Below are 24,654 nucleotides of genomic sequence, written 5' to 3' on the forward strand. Positions count from 1 at the left end.
CAATAATTACCGAGGCCAATGCCTGGCAAAATTTCCAACGATCATCTTTGGCAACGCTGTCATGAATCGATCAACAGATAAAAGGCCGCAAATTCAGCTGGATAGCCCACACAGTCTGGAGGTATCCCAACAACATACCGAGGCAAGTTTCTAGACTGGAACCTAAAGGAAAACGCAAACGTGGCCGTCCAAAGCAAACCTGGCGGCGGACTGTAATTTACGAAGTGAAAGATATCGGAAAGACCTGGAGTGAAAATAAGAGAGATGCTTTGTTAATTATTACTTTTAATATTAACTACAAACATAATTTAGACGTAATATTTGTTGAAAAGCTAATTAGTTATGTAATGCATCCTTATGTCTACGTATCTCTGTCACATCTGAAAACAAACTCATCTATGACAATCCATTGATATCCGCCCAAATCTGCCCAGAGCTAGCCGTACTGCCCAGCCCAAACCAATTAGTCGCCGCTAGCTGACTTTCACCGAAGTGAGTGGAAGGCTGTATACGCCTGAACTAGTTAAATACTTAATTCAATTATGGTTATAGATTCTTTTGATAATTCGAAAGGATTATCGTTTATATTATGCTAGGTGAATCGAAATCTTAATGTACATGTATATACATTGAAGTCTACCAAAACTTTTTTAGGCGCGACTTGTAAGGACTTGGGGTAACTTAGAATTTTTTTGTGACGGAAGTAACGCTCAGTAAAAAAGTCAATTGAAACAATTTTTAAGCCGTTATAATGTTATGGTTTTAAAAAGAACATTTCAGTATGCTCAGTAATATTTTTTGAAAATCTTCAAGGGTAATATTTTCAGTGTTATCCACGTAGGTACAGTAATTGTCGTATAAATAACTCAAATCTGTTAAATAAAAAATTAAATAAACCTCATATTAAGTACAAAATTAAAAACTGAAACATAGTATATTCTGTGCTTACATCATTTATACGTCTAGATAAACTATGACAGCGGTGAAAATGTCGAAAAAAAAATTGAGTATAGAACTAACTTCTTCTAATTTCGAAAGAGAGCTGTTCGTGCTATATACAAGCTTGGTTATAGACAGTCTCTCAAATAAAAATTTAAAGAAATAAATATTATGACTGTTCATTTTCAGTACATTTATGAAAATTTAATATACGTTCACAAAAATCGTCACCTTTTTGCTCTTTAATAGTGATTTTCATTATTATAACACTAGAAATAAGGGATTGCTTGTAACTAATTCTAATAGGCTTCATAAGATACATAATAGCTTAAAGGGTAAATGGATACACTTCTATAATAAAGTCCCAGCCACTGTTCAGGCATTATAAATAAATTTAAATGTTTTATAAAAAAAATGTCGTAAATCCTATTACTCCACTGCTGAATATCTAAATGATCGGACAGCCGGGGACTAGATTGTGATTATTTTATAGCGACTGTACAATATTGTATATTTTTATTGAAAAGAGCGCAAAAAAAGAATGCTGGGAGAGTTTTTTGCGCCGCTTCTTCTCTCTCAGAGCGCCATTTGTTTCCGAAGCGGTAGTAGTATCTAGTAGTAATTAGAAATGACATCAAAAAGAATTCTAAAGGAATCAATTTTGAGAAAATAAATGCTTTTTATGCCTTTATTTGAGAAATTCACGCACACTAACACAAAGTATCATTACAAATGTAAGGTTTAAGATGTAGCTTGTCACGCACACTAAATAATATTTTTATCGGTTGTCTAACAGTAAGAGAGACTATCTAGATTAATAATCTAAGATTCTGTAATATATCTGTTTTGAATTCAGTTTGTTTTTAATAAATAAAGCGTATACATAATTTTTTAGGCGACTCGCGTGGATATCGAGAGATTACTTATTCTTCAATAAGAAAATGCTTCTTATCCATTGAACAGATGGGTAACGATCGCTTTCTATTGAGATATTTTTTTTATGAAAATAAGGGACGAGGCGAACAGGACGTTCAGCTGATGGTAATTGGTACGCCCTGCCCATTACAATGCAGTACCGCTCAGGATTCTTGAAAAACCCCAAAAATTCTGAGCGGCACTAAACTGCACTCGTCACCTTGAGACATAAGATGTTAATTTGCCCAGTAATTTCACTAGCTACACATTACTGCTTCACGGCAGAAATAGGCGCCGTTGTGGTACCCATAATCTAGACGACATCCTCATAAATCCGACATAAAGGAGCCTCCCAGATTAGAAGCTATAGATTTTAAACTAATACTAAAAGTCGCAGTGTAACAGTAACTTTCAATTTCAATAGAGGTGCGGTTGGAGCATGCAACTAGTATTGTAATAAACTGAATTGATCAGATGTCGTCCGTAATGGAGTCACCACAGGCCGCACCCAGTTTATACTCCTGCTGTTTACACAAATGGATGCGGGGCTTGTCACGTACGTCACTACAGAGGAGTTCACTGTATTAATTAATACGGGAGATAGATAACTGTTGGTAATTTATCAACTGGCAATCTGTCTATATATGCCGATACTTGTAAGTTCATAGTAGGTACTCTCCACGATTTTTCTAAAGCGGGGAGGCTATGGTATTATGCCTGTATTTTATGTTTTTTTTTTATGGAATAGGAGGACAAACGAGCGTACGGGTCACCTGGTGTTAAGTGATCACCGCCGCCCACAATCTCTTGCAACACCAGAGGAATCACAGGAGCGTTGCCGGCCTTTAAGGAAGGTGTACGCGCTTTTTTTGAAGGTACCCATGTCGTATCGTCCCGGAAACACCGCACAAGGAAGTTCATTCCACAGCTTTGTAGTACGTGGAAGAAAGCTCCTTGAAAACCGCACTGTGGAGGACCGCCACACATCCAGATGGTGGGGATGATATCCTAAGAGAGAGGAGATTACTCCATTTGAGTTCGAGTGTTGGAATAGATTTTAGATGGTCCACTGTGTGAAGAATGATTGTCCTACTTTTAGCCAACCGATTAAATGTAGAAGATTGTGGTATATTTTTTACGGATGATGAAAGACACTTTAGTGACACGAAAATGTTTGACGTTTCTCTTCGTTTAAAGTTTAGGAATATTTACAATTAATAATATGTGGCATTTTAATTTGGCACTCGTCATTTGAGCATGTAATAAACTATGTATTTTTCATCTATATATATAAAAATGAATTGCTGTTCGTTAGCCTCGCTAAAACTCGAGAACGGCTGCACCGATTTGGCAAATTTAGGTCTTGAATTATTTTTGGAAGTCCAGAGAAGGTTTAAAAGGTAAATAAATAGGAAAATGCTGCTAAATTAAATAAAAACAACAAATTTGTTTTTCCTTTTATGTGTCCATACATAATTTCTATGAGAGAATTTATTGACGCACGGTTTGACAGTTCTGCTGTGAAACAGTTTCATTACGACAGCAGGGTGCATATTTTACGAAGTAATTTTTGATGTTATGATATATTATTGACAAATTCATATACAACATTATTTTATTTATTATGTACAGAACAACGTCTGTCGGGTCAGCTAGTAAAATATAAAAATAAAAATAATTCATAAATTCTATTTTCTAAATTTTAATTTTTAATAGAATTATTGACGAAATACATCAGATTTAGAGAACAGATTAGTAAAAATATAAACAAGATTTAAATATTAGTTTGCCAAAGAAGTTTCACCTCTGAAACGTGTACTTTTGTACTTACGTAATTTTTTTCAGATCATATTGGGCACATTATGGGCACATTCCCTTAGCATAGTATTTCAACCATATATATGTTACCAAGTATGTTTATTTGCCTGATTGCATTCAGGATAATGTGAGCGACGATTTTTCTAGCAACAGGCATACTTTGCAAAGTGCTCTGGTAATAACTGTAGCACTTTACCTTACCCATTTCAACATCAGACCACGAAACAATGAAAGGGCTTTTACAATTATGTTATAAAATTCCTTAAATACGAATTTATTAACTATTTGTGTATAATCTTCCCATGTATGTTTTTCCCTAGAATGTGTTTTCGCGGCCAGAGTAAATAACTATTTCTTCACTGCTTGAGCGTGCTTTTTTGTCGTCCTCATTGTCAGTTCCTATGAAGAAATTGAATACAAACGGGCTATCAGTCAGTGAGGCCAAGCATGTTGCTTTCATGCTCCTATAATAGCTATTTTTTATGGAAAAGAAGGACAAACGAGCGTACGGGTCACCTGGTGTTAAGTTATCACCACCGTCCACATTCTCTTGCAAAACCAGAGGAACCACAGGAGGGTTGTTATCGCTAAAGCTCCTTGAAAACCGCAGTGTGTAGAACTGCCACACATCCTGATGGTGAAGATGATAGGTATCCTAACTTGTACCGTCGTGTGAAGGTGGAATCATCTCTTCGGAACACACTCCGTTTTTTTTCACCTCGGGTTGCGGGAAAGCGTCTCTTGCTTAGTTAGAAAGATTAGAGAGTACACGAATGTTGCGACCGCTAGATTAGTGTACTTTAGTTATTTTCACAGCATCATGACGTACGGTATATTACTATGGGGTCATGCTGCTGACATTGATATAGTGTTTGCTCTGCAAAAGAGAGCTGTGCGTGCTATATATCAGCTTGGTTATAGACAGTCTCTCAAAGAAAAATTTAAAGAAATAAATATTATGTAGGCGCCGTTGTGGTACCCATAATCTCACCGGCATCCTGTGCAAAGAAACCTCCCACTGGTAAAAAAACTGAGGGTTACGCTTGCCCCGCCTGCATCAGCCTTCTACTATCTTCCTGTGTTCTGTGTGGTTGTCCAATTTTGATTTGTCACTGTGTGCGTTAGGTAGTGGCTTAATATTCAAAATACTAAAGATTAAATGCCAAGCGTTACGGTTTATGACTTGTAAATCAAAGGCGGTTGGTGACATTCTTCTCTTTCACACGCTTTGTTTGTCCATACGCTGTTAATGTTGCTAGGACGAGACCAGGTTTCAACCGCTATGAAAAACATTACTGTCACCGCTACCATATTTATGTTGTCCTGGTGTCTATGTAGTAATACGTCGTGCGCATGACGACAGAATATATTAAGGTATACTCACGCTATACATATAACAATCTCTTCTTTAACTATGATTGCCTGGTACCAAAACACAGTATTCAAACTTTCTCCCACGCTAAATCTTATGAATTTATGTGTCTGTCTCTTTTTCGTGTCGCTTTTTCGTTTCAATTTTCGTGACTTTCAATTCACAAAAAGAATATTTTAGCATGAGCACCATTCACATGTCCAGTGCATATGTTTTACCTTTTTATGCGACTCTACAAATCTACATTTCGGATTTTCATTGAACTCCGTAGTGTATGGATTATTTTTTAGCCTGAACTGAAAAGTGATTGCTCTGGTGAATCCCATTAGTGGCCATATGAACGGTCACGACTCTTCTCCTTGATCAAAATTGTAACTAATCTGTTGAAACTCAATAGTAAGGCCATTTTCTGTATCGGACTGATTGAATTTTTTCATTTATTGTTTTTTTTTATGGAAAAAGGAGGATAAACTAGCGTACATGTCACCTGGTGTTAAGTGATCACCACCGCCCACCCTTCCGCCATTCCCTTGCAACACCAGAGGAATCACAGCAGCCTTTAAGGAAGGTGAACGCGCTTTTTTTGATGGTACCCATGTCGTATCGTCCTGGAAACATACCACAAGGAAGTTGTTATCGGATTTGTATACTTGGCCTGTGTTTATGATTAAACCGGTTATGGAAAAACGGCCACTATTATTTCCTTGCCATTTGACGTAGCAGGCTCATTGGGAGTTTGTGTAACTGTATATTTTGGGTCTTAAAAAGAAAAGAAATCGAATGGCCCCACGCTATACGAGATTACAAAACCCAAAAGAAATCCAATACCATGATATTTTTGCTTCTCGAGATATAATTCAAACATATATTTCGCTCATTATTTATACATTATCATTATTTATACAAATATTGGAAAGGAAAATAATTAAAATTCTCAATACATTCGTATATCTTTATATAATGAAAAATTTCAGTTAAGTTAAAACAAAGGAAACTTTTAGTCACAAATAATAAATACATTACTTATCTACTTACTTTTAATTCAAAAACTACTAACACAAATAAGTTTCTATTGATGTTGTTAAATGTCAACTAAATGCATTAATTATTCGTAAATGAAATTATGACACATGGAAACATGAAACACCTCTTAAATCTTATATTATTCCTGCTAATATGAAAATTGTATACCTAAAAACACGGACTAGTAAAAAAATAAAGACTCCGTGTCACCTTACATAACAGTGTAGCACCAAAACAAGCCGATTAACGTGTAAATACATAGCCACACACACACTTACACTACTACAGGCCGTTAGGCGGCCATTATGAGAATTGCCATCGTCTGTGACAGATCAGTTTGCGTGGCAATAAAATATTTTAAAAATGCCGTCATGCGTTGTGAGAAAGTGTAAACAGATACTTTATAAGTATTTGTGGCCATATATGATTATTTAAGGGAGAAAAAATTGTGTAACTAGTATGCCCCGCAACCGCACACACACTAGCATAACAGTGCTTCACTTGCTAATATCACGACGCGGAGTCCTTCTTTTTTTACTCGTCCGTGCCTAAAAACTGTGAAATTAAAACTTATTTTAATAAATAAATAGCTCCAATAATAGATAAATCTCTTATTCTTCCCTATTTTTTTTTAAATGTAATATAGTGACAAATCACTCACTGTAGATACAGCTTTCTAATGGTGAAAGAATTTTTGAAATCAGTCAAACAGATTTGTGTGAAAACATTACAAACATACATACAAAAACACAAATGTTTCCTCTTTATAATATTACTTTAGAATATTAAGTATTAAGATATTTCAAATATCAATAATATCTCAAATTAATTTGGTGTTAGAAATATACAATTAGAATTTTATTTATTTATATTTGGCGCTCATTTAAAGTGCCAACATTCGCTTGCCAGACTCTAGTCGAATATACAGATAAACTTTAGTTTCGTGCTAAAAAGTGCGTGCCACTCCGTTACGTGATAATGAATTTATAGATCATATAAACTAAAACTACATTTACTTATAATACAGCATGACTGGTAGACACTTAAGATACACGAAGTCTTTAAGAATTAACTAAAAGTTAAATATTATAAAGTGACCTTTCCAGAGGAAGTAACGAAAGGTCACGAAACGTTGGGCTGAGTAAAATAATAAAAAAAAAATTAACTTTTCCGTAAAATCTATCGTAAAAACATAATTACAATTATACGTGTTTTAATCCTTGAAAAAGTGTTTTATTTAAATATGTAAAACTCGCTTTAATCAAAGAAAATACTACGAAAGTTAAGTAATTAATTAATTACTTCGTCTTCTTGTTGACACACTAATTGCGGGGTGAAGAAATAAAAAGTGGTAAGGGGGAAACACGAACCTGTTGGAGCTTGCGCTTATAATGAATCATTGACACCAAAATTCGAAGAAATTAACATCTTGACTGTGGCTTCTGAATATATTCTTGATAATGTAATGTATGTTCATAGGCACATAAGTGAATTTGCTAGAAACTGTCATAACCATAATGTTAACACCGGGAACAGACATAAGCTTATAATGCCTACTACTCGGGTTAGCAAGTTTTTTGTGGGGCGATGTATATGCTTTTACAACAGGATCCCAGAAAATGTTTCAAACAAAAGTATTACATTTATTCATTCATTCATTAAAAGAATTGTTAAAAAACTTTGTGTGGTAAAGGTTACTATAACATAAATGACTTTCTTACTGATACCACAAATTGGGAATGGAGCGACCGCCCTCAGGCTATTAAATAATAAGTTAAATTGCACAATGTTACTTTGTAAACATATTTTTGATGAAAAAAAAGCCCGCTGAGTTTGTAGCGCCCGTTCTTCTCAGTCCACTCATTTTGGAATGGGTGGTAGTTTTTTGACTTTCAATAAGTGATGTCACGTCCTATTTTGAAAAAAAAATATTTAAATTTGAATTTGAATGAAATTTTAGACGGGGAGTGCGGTGATGTATTAAATTGATTTATTTAAAATGGTATAATTTATTCAAAAATTTAGTACCTACCTAATTTTTGTTTATAATTAGAGAATCGAATACCTACCGTATATTCTCCTTAAATATTGTAAATATCTCACCAGTCATACTATATTTACGTATTTTAAGGGACTACGCGCACTTATTCAGCTCCATTCGCGTTTTACTGAATGATTTTGGTCACACTTATGCAGCTTTTCTTCTATCAGCCGCGTACATCGTCGTAAGAATGAGAATAATAACTTTAAATCACGTCTGCACTCTTTAATCTTTGCGTGCATAATGTATACGTTAAATCAATGCAGGAACAATACAGGTCGCAACTTGTCGACAAGGAATCGCGAACCATCCCTGTAAAGAGGTGTTCCGCCGCATTCGAGGGCGAACAGCGCTGTACGCGGCGGAACAGCGCCGAACGCTCTCTATAGCATTCGCATAATAAAAACACTTTTATCCTCATTTTATGCTGGTTTGCCGCGAAAGCAGAATGGACGCGGAAAGCTGAATCGAGGCGTACACGTCTCCATACAAAATTGTTGTTTTCTATGGACAAAAGCTGAAAAGAGCTGAATAAGTGCGCGTAGTCCCTAATACGTACCACATTTAGTTTTATCAATAAATTATGATATGGGAAACCTAAGTTATAGTTAAATACTTAACCTTATAAAAAAAACTTGGTAGGTATAAAGTACACCTGAGAATAAACCAACCACGCAAAATGTTTACAAAAAGACATTTTACTTATGATTGCCGTATTTGGACGTACCTATATCGTTTCCCGCGTTTTTTTGCAAGGCTGTCTGACGGTCGGAAAATTTCAGAATTTTCATTGTATTGACAGTGTTGTCAACAATTAACGGCCGTTCCCAATATACTATCTACAGATAGAGATACATTACTACCTTCTACTATCATAGCTGTCAATAATCTGAAGCTGTCCCAATATATCCGATAAGGCATACTTATCGCCAGTTCACTGTTGCAATTTCGATACAAACTTCTATCCCTGGTAAGCTATACGTCGTCCCATTGACAGACAGTATGTACGAATAAGATGAGTTACCGTCGATAAGTTTATTGGGAAAGAAAAGTCAACGATATTTACGATTTTTTATCTTAAGTAGGCCACAACCGGAGATAGACTGAATATTGGAAATGGCCGTTAGTCAACATTTTGCATATTCTTGGTTTATTCTCTATATAACTTTATACCAAGTTTATTTCTAAGGCCGTATAATTTTAATGAGATTTCTCTCTGCCCATTTCAGTAATGCAACACAACGAGATATCCACACACAACAAGACATTCAAACAGGATCCGCGATCGCATTATTATTTGCTCTCTGCGAGTGTTTCGGTGTTGTTAAGTGCCGTGTTGTCTTCAACAAATATCTGTATTAGCGTGAAGCCCGACGGTTCCTTCAGGCTCTTGTTGTACCTTATGTTCTTCGCCCAGGCCCGACAACGAACTGACGACAGCCGGTTCACTGCAATTAAAATAGGATAATTTAATTAAAATCTATAAAATCCACTGTAATTGCATTTATATATTTATTTATTCAAGGTTGTATTATACAGAATCGTTTAATGGGCTTGCTTTGTGAGCATAAATATTGTAATTTTGTAGTTAATATCATGCGTAGTTATGGTATAACATGGTTCGTCATGCGCACTGAAATGCCATTGCTTTAATTATATTTTGATAATACTTGTTATAGACGTGATAAGTAACAATTAACAAATAGTATCAAGTTACAGACAGTTACCTAATGTTACCGTGTTGCACAGTGTTGCTCCACTAACGGCCGTTTCCAATATTCAGTCTCTTTTCTCATCTCTCTAGTCTTTTTCATTCTCTTACTTGGGATAAAAATCGTAACTATCGTCGACTTTTCTGTCCCGATAAATATCGACGCTAACTCACCTTATCCGTGCACGCTGTCTGTCAATGGGGCGACGTATAGCTTACCAGCGATATAAATTCTGTATGAAAATTGCAATTCACGCGTCCCAATATAAGGCGATAAGAATAACTTATCGGGTATATTGGGACAGCTTCATAGTATTGACAGCTAATTACTGACAGTAGAAGGTAGTAATTTATCTCTATCTGTAGATAATATATTGGGAACGGCCGTTAGATGGCAACTGTAGTATCTGTGGTGATAACTACCTCTTAACAATAAAATTCTGATGGAATTATTCCCCCCACATACAATAACCATATTCTACTTTCAGTGTTAAGATAAGCGGACATTACTGTCAAACTTTTACAATCAGATCCCAGAAAATGTTCAAAACAGATGTATTGCGATATTCAAAATAATTGTTAAACAAATGTTTTTGTGTGATAAAGGTTGCTATAACATAAATGACTTTCTTAATAATACCATAGATCGGGAATGGAGCAACCGCCCTAAGGGAACTATTAGGAACGGCCGTAAAATTAACTGCAGTGTGGATCCACGGTACAACCGCGCGTTTAGCGAGGAACATCGTGCCTAGCAAAGCCACTTTGTGGAATCAATTACCGACTTCAATCTCTCAACCCCATTCGACGTAACCTTCAAGTTTAGTGCACACATTAAAGGCCGGCAACGTATCTCTGGATCCCTGGTGTTGCGGATGTTCCGTGGACGGTTTTTTTTCCCTTTATTATTCACAATTAAAAGTATTACAGAGAAAATACATATAAAGTCACCCACAAGAAACCATGTAAGGTTTATCCGTGGGGACGAGATCGCTCTTAATTACTTACATTACATTAAAAATTGTTTGTTTAATAAACACTTTGCCTTTTCCGGTTTTTTCTCAATGCTTTCTAAAACATTTGCTGGCAAACCATTTAGTGTGTCTGGCAATAAATACTCCCAATTCCGCCTACCATATGCATTGTTACATTTAGGTAATATGTATGTGTTTATGTAGGACAGACTACGGAGGTGTGGTTGCCGTCACCGTCTTATTAAAGCCTTAATGTTTGAGATTTCTTCCATTATAACAGAGATTTTTATGTTATCGAAGACATTTACAATTCTGCAAAATTTAAACAAACCCATTTCGTTATTTTTATATTTCTTTTTAATGTGTTGCGGTACTATAGTTTTTAATATTTTAAGTTGTAATCTGTAAATGTTCTCAATGTAACTGTTATAAGTACGACCGTAACTGCTCAAGCAATAAATTGTCTCACCACTTTGCATCACGTGCCTCTTACTCCTTTCCCACATCTTATATAAAGAAATCAATGTGTCAATTCCTTCGACGAAGCTGTTATTCAACTTAATACTTCATTCGAAGTCGCCGAAGCCGACAATTATATTGGGTGCATCCATAAATATAAATAAATAACTATAATGTAGATTGTCCATAGCAGCAAAATAATATTTGAATTTGGTATCACTTTCATTACATATTCTTTGATCAAGTTTAAAATTACGACGTTACTTAGATAAAGCATATACCTAATATAATTTCAATATGACTACATCTTTTAAAACAAAGTCCTCCGCCGCGTCTGTCTGTCTGTCTGCTCGCGATAAACTCATAAATTACTGCACCGATTTTCATGCAGTTTTCACTAATGGATAGCGTAGTTCTCGGGGAAGGTTTTAGTATAATGAAATGCTCACATAATGCCTCTATTTATTTACGGTATGTGTGGATTGATGCATCTACTATACTCAATAACTCTTGTGTTTATAAGTATTAATTTACTTTTTTTACGCGTCACTTTGCATATATTGTAATTTAAATGATTTGTAAAACAACTAAAATGTAAATCTTGACTTAAAAGAGTGGCAATGGGTTTCTTGCTACTTCTTCTCATTAGCTCAACCCTTTACGAAGTAGCGGTAAATTCAATAAGAAACAATATTTATATATTTTTTTTGACATTCATAAGTGTCATTTTTGTGACCTACATGAATAAAGTGTTTTTGAATTTGAATTTGAATTTATATACTTTATTAAGTTTTTGTATACATTTTTGTGCACATTAACGATTTTTGTTGGAGGTGTCTAAACTCCTTGAGATATAACAAAATAAAGTAAGTGGATTAGTGTATCCTATGTAGGATAGAAAAGTCTGCGGTGGCATATGGATAACATACGATATTGTAATTTTTGGAGTCGGTGTCATCCAAGATAGTTTGTTACTACATACATAGTTATAGGTGAAATGTGCTTGAGTCGTGCGAGAGGCTAGAGAGGGTCGCGACGGAAGGACACCGATTCCAAAAATAACAATAATCGTAACTAGAATTAGATTAATTGTTTAGATTGTATAAAAATATGCAATTTTTTTTATACTTTTTAGTGCACATTATATCTATTGTTTGGGAATAGTGTTTTTGAAGTCGGTTGTTTTATGTTAATTTTTTTATATATTACGTTGTACCTACATATTATGCTACAATGATGGCAAACATTCCCAGAATTCATGGTTTTCGATATATTTGTTTACAATTCTATTACGTATTTCCTCTACTCAACCTTATCGCTATTCTAACATAAGTTACATCGATTAAACGTAAAGGTAAATGAACCATACGTCGTAATATTATGGTTCATTTTTAATTGTATATTTTGCACAACACATAAATAATATTAAATTGTATTTAAATCGGAAAATATGATTACTGATGATAGGAAATCACTTTTTTTGACATATTTTTAATGATATCTACAGTCCAAAATGGCACAATATGGCATATTTGTATTTTTTAAAAAAGATAATTATACTTCACTGGACATTAAATGACTTGTCTCACTTGAGCCTCGAGGCAACAGGGTAACGCCCATATGCCACTTCCACTAGTTTTTTCTGTTCCGTGGTGCGGACACTTCTTGTTAAAACATATAGAGATACGCATAGACAACAGACGCATTGGTATCTGAAGGCCAGTTGACTCTTGCGCCCGTTAATAATAAAATTGTCACCGGGCACAGTTCTATGCATGCAATATTAATTAAAACTTCATCAGTGGTCAACGACCTAATCGCATCACATCAAGTTCTCGGTGTAACGCAACTCATAATTCATTTAATTCTACAACACCGAGAGGATAGTTACACCTACTTTTTTTTTGCGAGCGTACGGGTCGTTTGTCCTGGGTTACCTGGTGTTAAGTGATCACCGCCGCCCTCATTCTCTTGCATCACCAGAGGAATTACAGGAGCGTTGCCGGCTGTTAAGGAAGGTGTAAGCGCTTTTTTTGAAGGTACCCATGTCGTATCGTCCCGGAAACACCGCAAAAGGAAGCTCATTCCTCGATTCTATGTACGTTAGCACCAGGACTTCCTAGAGGCTTAGCTGACCATCTCCCCCCTCAATATCAAGTATGTTTGCCAATTGTTTAGCCATACTGATTTGCATTTTTAATATCATATGTTTTCCTACGCTCGCGCTAAGATAACAGTTTTACAAGGCATATCAATTTGCAGGGATTATACCGTGAAATGATAAGGATGTATTGTGAAATATTTCTTACCTTGTGGCTTGATCTTGATTGCCAAAAAAGGGCTTAGATAGCCGTCATCGTTGAGGTACGGATAGAAGCGACCTGGTAGCCCTCGACCCCAGGGGTATTCTATTCTTGTCTCGTTGGAGGAAGGGTCCCAACATGACACCCATATCTGTTGATGCTGAGAACAGAACAAGCCTAATTATATCACTGTAAAAATCATACCAGGCAAGACCGTAATACTCCAACAAAGGCTCCTTTTGTGAAATTTATTGTTAGAAGCAATTGAACTCACTGTATGTGCAGTGTTAGTCCAGGTCAGTAGTGCAACACATATTTCTATAATGTCGGTTGGATATCATCCTCACCATCTGGATGTGTGGCGGTCCTCCACAATGGGGTTTTCAAGGAACTTTCTTCCACGTACAAAGCTATGGAATGAGCTTACTTGTGGGGTATTTCCGGGACGATACGACTTTAAACTCAACCTTCACAAGACCCGCCAAAAACTTAGATATCATACACACCATCTGGGTATGTGAAGTTCATCTACAGTGCGGTTTTCATGGAACTTTCTTCTACGAACAACCAAACATAAGTGATGAGCTTGCGCGTTTCCATGATACATGGTTTACTTCATAATAAACTCGCACCTTCCTAAAAGGCCTACAACGCTCCTGTGATCCGTCTGGAGTTGCAGGAGAATGTGGGCGACGATCACTTGACGTCAGGTGACCTGCTCGGTTGTTTGTTCTCCTCTTCCGTACAAAACCGTCGGACGAAAATAGCAAAACATCGATCAATTCATAAATATCTAGTTCCTAGCCACTCACTCCCATCACCTGACATCCGATGAAATTGTACATGCCATAATTATATTTTCTTTTTTTTCAAAAAGTTCTATATAGTCCGACCGTTTTTTTGGGTATTTCAAAACTAACGGTAATTATTTAAGTTAAAGGAGAATGTATTATTGGAGATTATAAAAAACTCAATGATGCACTCTTTCTATATTTTTAAGAGACCAGACGAGAAAAGCTTTGAAATTTATAAGCCCTGATAATGCAGTGGCACTCAGGATTCTTGATTGAACTCAGAATTCTGAGCAGCATCGCAATTGTGCTCATCATTTCGAGAAATTAAATTCTATAGTATCATTAGCCCAGTAATTTCAATTCCTTTACGCCAAAAGACAATAATGATTGCACAATACTGCTTGAAGGCAGAAAAAGACGCCACTATGGTAAAAAAGTAAAACTCGTCAAAAATTAATGCGCTAGTACCTCTAAATCCTGAAGAGTAGCGATATATTCTATCAGATCACTGGACATGTCTGATGGCAGATTCTTCGTATCCAAATACTCAGGCTTCCATCCGTAGATCTAGATAAATTTAGACATATTACAATTTTTTAACTAATACTAGTGGGCTTCATAAGATACATAATAGCTTTAATGGTAAATGTATACACTTTTATAATAAAGTCCCAGCCACTGTTCAGGCATTATCTATAAATAAATTTAAACGTTTTACTAAAAATATCTCTGTCTTAAGTCCTACTGCTTCCATAGCTGACTATCTAAGTGGTCGGACAGCCTGGGACTAGATTATGATTATTTTATATCAATAACAATGACAGTATAATATTGTGTATTTTTATTAAAAATAGCGCAAAAAAAGAGTGCTGGAGTTGGACCGATTCTTCGATCTCAGAGCGCCCTTTGTTTCCGAATCAGTGGTAGTGTTAGAAATGACATCAAAAAGAATTCAAACGTGTACGAAAATGATATTATACAAACCATAAATATATAGATACAAAATTAAACGAACTATTGTCTTCTATCGTGGCATATCATTATTATGGTTCAAAAGACTTACTAACTCGACTTTAATCGAGTTGTAGGCATAACATGTTAATCGTTCTTATATATAATATGTTAATCATAGTTTCATGAAAATTCATTTATGTGCCTACGTACATGCAAAACCTTATGAACATCTGGCCTTAGCAAAATTTCTTGTCGCCGACGATAGTTTTGTCAAGAGCATATCGATCGAGAAGACTTACCCCCTTATTCATAATAGTCTGCTTACTTAAAGCATTGCTAATTCTCACTCTGTCTTCTTCTATTGACCTAAGTCAGAATGAGAAAAAACACTCCTAAGCGGCTGTTTAAAGTTAGCGGACCATTATGAATAAGGGGGTATATAATTTAGCTCTGCTAGTTTGAGTGTTCAATAAAAATGTAGTGTTAACCTCTTTTAAAACACCTACAGACTAATGCACTTAGCGTTTGTCCTCATAAATAAAATAATTTAAATATGGTGTCATTACCTTATTAAGTTTTATAAAGAAACATGGACTATCAGGGTAGCCATAGTTGTCATCTGCATCGCACCCCTTCTTTGAGTTGAACCATACATTACTTTCATAACCTGAAATTTAACAGACATGCAATGAACATGAGACGATCAAAACATTCACTTCAGAAAGTAATTGTTATACCCTGTCCATTACAATGCAGTGCCAATAAGGCACCGTGGGTAGATTTAGTTTCTTAGTTTCAAATTATTTATTTATTTACTGATACACCAACAGCATTACATAAAAAATATTAAAATAATCATGATCTTATTCATAGTCACATAATCTGGTATGAATGCCAGTAACTGGAGGTCTATTACCAAAATCGAAAGCCAAAGTTTAGGTCCAAAACGAAAGAAAGACGAATTTCGAAATAAACCCTATTACCAAAGTACCTACCTACTTCGGATCCGAATAGTGCGAACGGATTTCGTTTCGGAACCATAAACATAACCATAATATGAAGTTGTAGTTACGAGTTGTAGTTACGATCATAATAATGTCAAACAACGAAAAAGTCAATGTCAGTGAATTTGGGAATAAGGTAAACGCGATAATAAAAGGAAGAAATAATAAAAGGTCAAATCGCGAACTTCGTATCGATATTCGGATCCGAAACACTTTCATAATAGGAAAATGTACAATCCATCAACCGAAACTTCGTATTTCGATTTTGGTAATAGGCCTCCTGGTGCATACACCACTCTCATTGGAAGACATTAAATTAAATACAAAATAAAGTTCGACCTACAATTTTGACAAGGATTTGAAGCAAATTATTAAAAATAATAATAAATAGACACAGACTTGTCACTGAGTCATGAAAAATATCAAAATCTTTTACGGACGTGGATAATCGATTGTACTCAGAACACATCCTTGATAATGGAGAATGTTTAAGGCCATTTGTTCTACTTACTGGTTCAACAATAATGTTAGTAATCGGAATCGTGGATATCTGTACAGGATTTTGAAATTTATTTTTACAGCAATTCACTGCATGCTGTCTGTCCTGATCTTTTTGAGGAATGTCTGATCCAGTATTGTGCGGCGATTATAAAGTGACATCATTTTAAGGTGTTTCAGCCGATGGCCTTATGAAAGATGCTGGAACTATGATATGCCAGTAAGGGATCTTTGTAGTATCTCTAGACGTTGAGATGGTGCTCCGTATTGGGGACTCCACACCACTGTTGCAAATTCTAGTCTATTCTAGAGGAGAAACTAATCCTTTGGTGTTTCTTTTAAGGAAACATAACATCCTGGCCGCTTGTTTTAGTGTTGTGTCAGTTTAAATGCACGGACTAGTAAAAAAAGAAGGACTCCGCGCCGTTATATTAGCAAGTGAAGCACCGTTATGCTAGTTTGTGTGCGGTTACGGGGGATACCAGTTACACAATTTTTTCTCCCTTAAGTAATTATTTATGGCCACAAATACTTATAAAGTTTTTACACTTTTTCACAACGCACGACGGCATTTTTCAAAATATTTTGGTGAGACGCAAACTGATCTGTCACAGACGATGACAGTTCTTATAATGGCCGCCTATCGGCCTGTAGTAGTGTAAGTGTGTGCGTGGGGCTATGTATTTACACGTTAATCGGCTTGTTTTGGTGCTACACTGTTATGTAAGGTGACACGGAGTCCTTATTTTTTTACTAGTCCGTGTTTAAATTATAAGAATTTCTAAAATAGCAACTGACCTGCAATAAAGTCTCTGATATTGTTTACATATTCCTCGTAGCTGGTGGAGTTTGTGGCGTCGAGGCGGACAACCCCATCTACTCTTGGACGGAATGCCACTCCTGGATTTGACCCTGAAAATAAGTTATAATATGTATTGGTGTGTTGGGAGTCTGCTTAGTTGAAAGTGATAGCTCTAGCATTAATTGTTGATCATGAGATCCAAATTCTTAGGATTCAATATTCAAATTTTTTTTTTCAAAATACGATGTGACATCACTTATTGAAAGTTAAAAACTACCACCCATTCCAAAAACAATGCCTCAGACCTGATAAGAATGGGCGCAACAAACTCAGCGGGCTTTTTTTTCATCAAAAAATATATTTACCAAGAAATATTGTACTATTAAACTTATTATTTAATAGCCTGAGGGTGGTCGCTCCATTCCCAATGTGTGGTATCATTAATTTATGTTATAGTAACCTTTACCACACAAACGTTTTTTAACAATTCTTTTGAATAGCGTAATACTTTTGCTGTCAACATTTTCTGGGATCTTATTGTAAAAGCATATACATCGCCTCACAAAAGACTTACTCGACTTAGCCGAGTAGTAGGCATAACAAGTTTATGTTTGCATCATACCTATAAGAGAGCTGTCCAGTATAAAGACAGGCTTCTTCTCATCGAGGGTCATGAACAGGCCGCCCATGCAAGCAGCGAACATAGCTGCCAGTACTGCGTAGAACACCGCGTAGAATACAAAAAGAATACCTGCAATTGAAAAAAAACACTTTAAGGCCATTGTATGTGCCAACAAGAGGTTTTCTCCGTGTAACTGTTCTTTATTGAGTGAATATAAATGAATAAAAAAAATATATGTTATTCATTGGACATTCAATTTTAGTTTGAACGTTTGAAATAATTCTTAGAATGTTATAAATAGATGAAAAAAAATCTCAAAGTAAAACCTTTTTTGTTTGAATTTTTGTAACTACTTCTAAACGGCACTGAATTTCAGTAATTTTCTTTCGCAAAAATTTTTGACTAGACTTTTTTCACAAAGTGTACGATTGGCGATTCAATATAATGACTTATTTGGTTAAAAATAACTATTCCTTGTTTTCTACATAACTTCGCACGGGCGGGTCCGTGCGCGGGCGACGGGCGACGGGGGACAGTGTAAATCAGACTGTCGGACGGATAGGTCACGCTTCTTGTTGTAATTTTATGGTGCACTAATTCGCCCATCCCGCCATATCATTCCAAATGCTCTGCCACAAATAGTTTTTGAATTCAGACATTTCGACACACGCGGTTTCTCTCGTGCCGTGTTGAAGGGTAGTATCAAAATATAATATAAGGTGATAAAACCAGTGGAATCTGCTATATTTCTTGGCATACTTTTGATTCCTAATTGCAATGGGGCCCCCATATTGAAGGATTGGCGGTCTGAGGCAGCTTTTAAATTAAATTATAAAATAATAATGATGACCGGTCACAGCGTTAATACGTAAAAAAACAAACAAAACCCATATTCGCGTTTATAATAATTGTAAGCATTGTTATTGAGTATTTACAAAAACCAATAAGAATTTCTCCAAACGGCGGTGAAGTAAGAAAGGGCTCTTTAAATATTTATCCAAATAAATCACTCGCCAACGACTTTGCTATTAGAATTTGAACCTTATCAATAAAATCAAAGAGTATTATTTATGGTGTGGGATTGAGAGTGTTTGTTACTGAAATAGATCGTGTACGCAATATCTGAAATAACTCATACCTACGAGTTTCAACGGCGTAACAGGGTTTTGAACTAACCGCTTCTTTTTCTATGTAGTTTCTTTTGATTGGGCACTACATTTTCTAATTTGCAATAATTTGAAAATCAAATCAAATCAAAATCACTTCATTCATATTGGTCAAGGAAATTATAAATGTCAAGTTTTCTTTTCTTTTTACAATTACCGCCAATTCGGAAAAGGTTCTTTAATGAGAACTACAATAATTAAGTGAAGTGACGCAACAATACTACCTACTCAAACGTCAAATCCTTAAAATACCTGTTATTATTTTGGGAAAATGAAATGACAGTACAAGGAATAAGAAAGTCAATCGCGACAAATTTATTCTGTAGAGTTTTATCTAAATCTAATATTATATAAAGTTCTCATGTCGCGGTGTTTGTAGTTAAACTCCTTCGAAACGGCTTGACCGATTCTCATGAAATTTTGAGTGCATATTGGGTAGGTCTGAGAATCGGACAAAATCTATTTCTCATCCCCCTAAATGTTAAGGGTGGTCCACGGCAAATTTTATTTTTTATTTTTTTTTTTGACATTTTTTTAAAATTCCGTTAATTATGAGTCAGTATTAAAAATACATACACCTTAAAATTTTCACCTATCTACGATCAACAGTTACATTTGTATCGCGATTTTAATATTGGCAATGCAACGTTTGCTGGGTCAGCTAGTATATATATAGAGAATGGTCTTTTTTTGAGGCTCTTTCAAGCCAAAACCACTGATCGTATCGCCATGCAACTAGCAGGTGCGAAATTTATCCTAGATGGTTTATGGCTACTTATTTTTTTATTGGATTTGTAATAAGATTAATAAAATTTAATTTATTTCCTTTTAAAATTCGCCCAGCGAAGCGGGCGGGAGCGGCTTTCTATATATACCTATACAGATTATAACAGCTGTGATAACGTCTAAAAAATGAGTATAGAACTAACCTCTATTTAATATAAAATATATAATTACTATGCAAATGAGACTTAACATCTTATGTCTCAAGTTGACGAACGCAATTGTAGTTGCCAATGCAATTGTAGTGCCGCTCAGAATTATTGGGTTCTTCAATAATCCTGAGCGGCACTGCACTGTAATGGGAAGATAATTACCATCAGCTGAACGTCCCGCTCGTCTTTTCCCTTGCTTTTATAAAAAAAATTGAACAATGCACGCACAGTAACACAAAGTGCCATACAAATCGCTACACAATACACTAAACTAATATACCTGGCCTGTTTTTATCGGTTGTCTAACAGCAAGAGACTCTATCATAACGTATTTATTATCTAAGGTACCTAGTTATTATAAGAGTATGGAATGTATTGCCACAGATTGGTTCACAGTAAAGTGGTAATGCTGTCTGTATTGTGTTTTATCTATACCTATTTTTTAAATCCTCTTTTAGAGATTCTAAGACATCCTGTTCGGAGAATAAATAAGTTAATAACAAATTTACTATAACTTTATTTAGTTACTCTTGTGTCAAAAACAGGCTATAATATACTCTATGGCGCTTGCAAGTTTGGCGCCACTGTGTCGGACGTGCGGGGAACTTTCTTTTAGCCGCATGGCACCTTGGACCACCGTGGACGGACGAATCTTTAATAAGTATACAGTTTATCAGTACATGCTCTTTTTTTACCTAGCCCTTTAAATTGTGACAAGTTGGTTAGTAATTAATTATTATATAGAAGGCATTGAAGAGCCCAAAGAAGTAAATTGGCGACCGTGACAGGACAATGTCCTAATAACCTTTACCTACACCCATGCTTTAAATCCTCTATTAAAGATTCTGAAACATTTTCATTCCCTTCATGCTCAAAGAGTTTTAACAAACAGCCACATTCTTATTGCTCGATGCGTGGCATCTATATGAATTTCAAAAAAAGAACATTTTGGTTTACGCGCGTTCCACAAGACTAGAACGTCGCGCGCCATAAAAAAATTAGGTTATTCGAATCCCCGCCATTTTTCTTTGATGTTTTTATTGGTTTGTTTACAAAAAATGAGTGATTAATTTCCAAAAGAACATAATATTCAAGTGAATTTTAATTATTGCACTATATAAAATGTAAATTACTAGTAAAATAAATAATTATTTTATTAATACTTAGTTTATTTGTATATAATCAGTAATGGATGATATTAGATTACTAGTAAGTCTGGCTGTTTTAATGTTAGCAGTAAGCTAACTGTTTCAGAATCTTTTAGAGAATTCATATTTTGGGTGTAGATAAAGTCTTGTCTACAACTGTTGATAATTAGGTATTAAAACACTCATGTGATACTATTATCACACTCGGCTTCGCCTCGTGAGATAACTCCACATTCGTGTTTTAATTCCCCTTATTACACAACAGTTGCATAAATAACTATTATATCATCCAAACGAGTGTTGTAATGAAATTCAGAACAACATTATATCATCCGTTATCATAAAAAAACACTATTTTTGATGATGTTGTGGTTACTAGGACTGGCTTCTTTAATGCTAGCAGTAAGTTAAACACACAAAAGTTGCATAAATAACTAATACACATTATGTGCAGCTGCAGGTAATCTCGAAATACAATCCATTGAACATATCCCTACTGTAAGCCAATGGGGATTGTTAACACAATGAGCAAATCCATGGCCTCCGATGTAAATCACAAAGCGACAAAGGGCGAATTCAAATCACGTCTTGTACACATGAACATTTAGGGCTCGGCCTGACGACGCGTTCCTGTGACCTTGGTCTACATATGTGAATTACTGCCGCAGACGACATTGAATGGCCATCATGAAGTAGACTGTACTCATGGAGATTCTGTCACTTAGCATATAATCTATATATATAAAAATGAATTGCTGTTCGTTAGTCTTGCTAAAACTCAAGAACGGCTGGACTGATTTGGCAAATTTAGGTCTTGAATTATTTGTGGAAGTCCAGAGAAGGTTTAAAAGGTGAATAAATAGGAAAATGCTGCAAAATTAAATAAAAACAACAAATTTGTTTTTCCTATGATGTATCCATACATAATTTCTATGAGAGAATTTATTGACGCACGGTTGGACAGTTCTGCTGTGAAACAATTTCATTACGACAGAAGGGTGCATATTTTACGAAGTAATTTTTGATGTTATGATATATTATTGACAAATTCATGTAAAAACATTATTTTATTTATTATATACAGAACAACGTCTGTCGGGTCAGCTAGTAATAATAATAAAAGGATTGTGTGATTTTATGAAACCACGGTAAAAGTGAAACTTTTTTACCCATTATAGACATTTAACTAAAAACTTTTGGAATAATATTCCATTATGGGTATAAAAATCGCTATATCAATCTTAATTTTATACTTGGAAAATTGGAATGATAGTGGGAAATAATAATAAAAGTAGACTAAGTTTCCAACTAATATTTTTATTGAACTCTGTGTCTTAGCACTGGTTAAAAATGTTGATTGAAAAAGATTAAAAAGGATCAAATTTGAATACTTTTGAATACTTTCCATTCTTTTTCATGTATATATAGATATACAGTTTACATGGGGTGACTGATTCCCAATTTTCCCAACTTTTCAATCAATATTTTTAATCAGGGAGAGTACGACATACATAATACTACAGATCCCCGGACCTTACACCATTAGATTTATTCTTTTGGGGATACGTGAAAGATATGCTATACAAAAAACGATACGAGAACGTGGGCGAGTTACAAACAGAATTGTGCCATATCATAACGAGTATTCACCATAAAATGATAAGAAAATCAACAGGCAGCGGACTCATTAAAAGAATTAATGAATGAACTCATTCAAGATTTTTTTTATCATTTTATGGTGAATACTCGATATGATATGGCACAATTCTGTTTGTAACTCGCCCACGTTCTTGTATCGTTTTTTGTATAGCATATCTTTCACATATCCCCAAAAGAAGAAATCTAATGGTGTAAGGTCCGGGGATCTAGCCGGCCATCTAATCGGTCCATTCATCCAAGTAGGAAAACATTCATTTTTCGTTATTCCTTTCTTTTAAAATACTATGTCACTTAAGAAGAGTTATTAGTTTTTGGTCATTCTTTCGATTGGCATTATAAAAGTAGGGGTGTTTTTTATTTACATTTCAGTCGGTTCGATTCCCAGACGAGGCAAGTAATTTTTAGAAAATCTTTGAATGCAGAAGTACTAACTTTTAAAAATAACATAAAGTCTTCTTTCAGTAAAATAGATTATCTTCGATATTTAAGGTACTTTCCCTTCATGTCCCATAACTTTGGGTATATAAATTACGTGACACGTTGTTTGTCCGCGATGGACTTCTAAACTAATGAACGGATTTTAATGGGGATTACTTGATGGAGTGCAGTTTGGTCCAACTTGAGAGATAGGATAGTTTTTATTTCGATTTGGGACCCATAATTATTTTTATTTCTAATATTTGTTTTGTATGGACATAATATTTTCCATGCGAGAATTTATTGACGCAAGGGTTGAGAGTTCCGCTGTGAAACAATTTCATTATAACAACAGGGAGCATATTTTACGAAATAATTCTTGGTGTTTTGAAATATTATTGGCAAATTCCTATAAAACAGTATTTTTATTATTATATACAGAACAACGTCTGTCGGGGCAGCTAGTATATTTATAAAACACTGACCTTAGTAATAAAATTATTAATAGGGTACAATAACACTACTGATAATACTGTAATAACAATTAATATTATAAAGGTCATCTTATAACTTCATATTTTATTTTAAAATAATAAGAATATATTATTTAATATCTATCCATTAGGTATAATTGCTTTGAGTGTGTGTTTTTGAACAGAAATCTTCTTTAGCGGCGTTGAGCATTTTTCTTAAGATGGGTATAAAATGTCTCGTGTCCTGATCGAAAATTCGTAAGACAATTTTATGCAGTGTTTTTGGTACCAGGCAATCATAGTTGAAGAAGAGATTGTCTTATGTATGACGCGAGTTACCTTAATATATTCTGACGTCATTCGCACGACTTAATTACTGCATAGATACCAGGAGAACATAAATATGGTAGCGGTGAAGTGAAAACTTCTTCTGATTGATAATTCGTAAGACAGGTTTGTCTTATGTATGACGAGAGTATACCTTAATATATTCTGACGTCATTCTCACGAAGTATTACTACCTACATAAACACCAGGAGAACATAAATATGGTAGCGGTGATAGCGTAGACAGAAGATGAACAATAGATTCGTCACTAAAATAAGAATAATAATGTGACAAAGACAC

The 24,654-nt window shown here is 35.1% G+C and overlaps 1 protein-coding gene and 1 long non-coding RNA gene across 2 annotated transcripts in view; both read right to left on the reverse strand.

Annotated features, from left to right (window-relative positions):
* The window catches only part of LOC126980031 (uncharacterized), a 95,531-nt gene that overhangs the window by 24,588 nt on the left and 46,289 nt on the right, over positions 1-24,654 (reverse strand). The window lies entirely within an intron of this gene.
* LOC126980030 (sodium/potassium-transporting ATPase subunit beta-1-like) overlaps positions 5,983-24,654 on the reverse strand; it is a 32,399-nt gene continuing 13,727 nt past the window's right edge. Inside the window, exons 2-7 of the mRNA XM_050829660.1 lie at positions 18,230-18,358; positions 17,604-17,717; positions 15,870-15,970; positions 14,818-14,916; positions 13,562-13,715; positions 5,983-9,556 (exon numbers count right to left, since the gene is read on the reverse strand). Of these exons, the coding sequence (XP_050685617.1) occupies positions 9,402-9,556; positions 13,562-13,715; positions 14,818-14,916; positions 15,870-15,970; positions 17,604-17,717; positions 18,230-18,358 (752 nt within the window). The 3' untranslated portion in view covers positions 5,983-9,401. The remainder of the gene's footprint in view (positions 9,557-13,561; positions 13,716-14,817; positions 14,917-15,869; positions 15,971-17,603; positions 17,718-18,229; positions 18,359-24,654) is intronic.

The sequence above is a fragment of the Leptidea sinapis genome, chromosome 4 (genome assembly GCF_905404315.1).
Source record: "Leptidea sinapis chromosome 4, ilLepSina1.1, whole genome shotgun sequence".
Lineage (NCBI taxonomy): Eukaryota > Metazoa > Arthropoda > Insecta > Lepidoptera > Pieridae > Leptidea > Leptidea sinapis.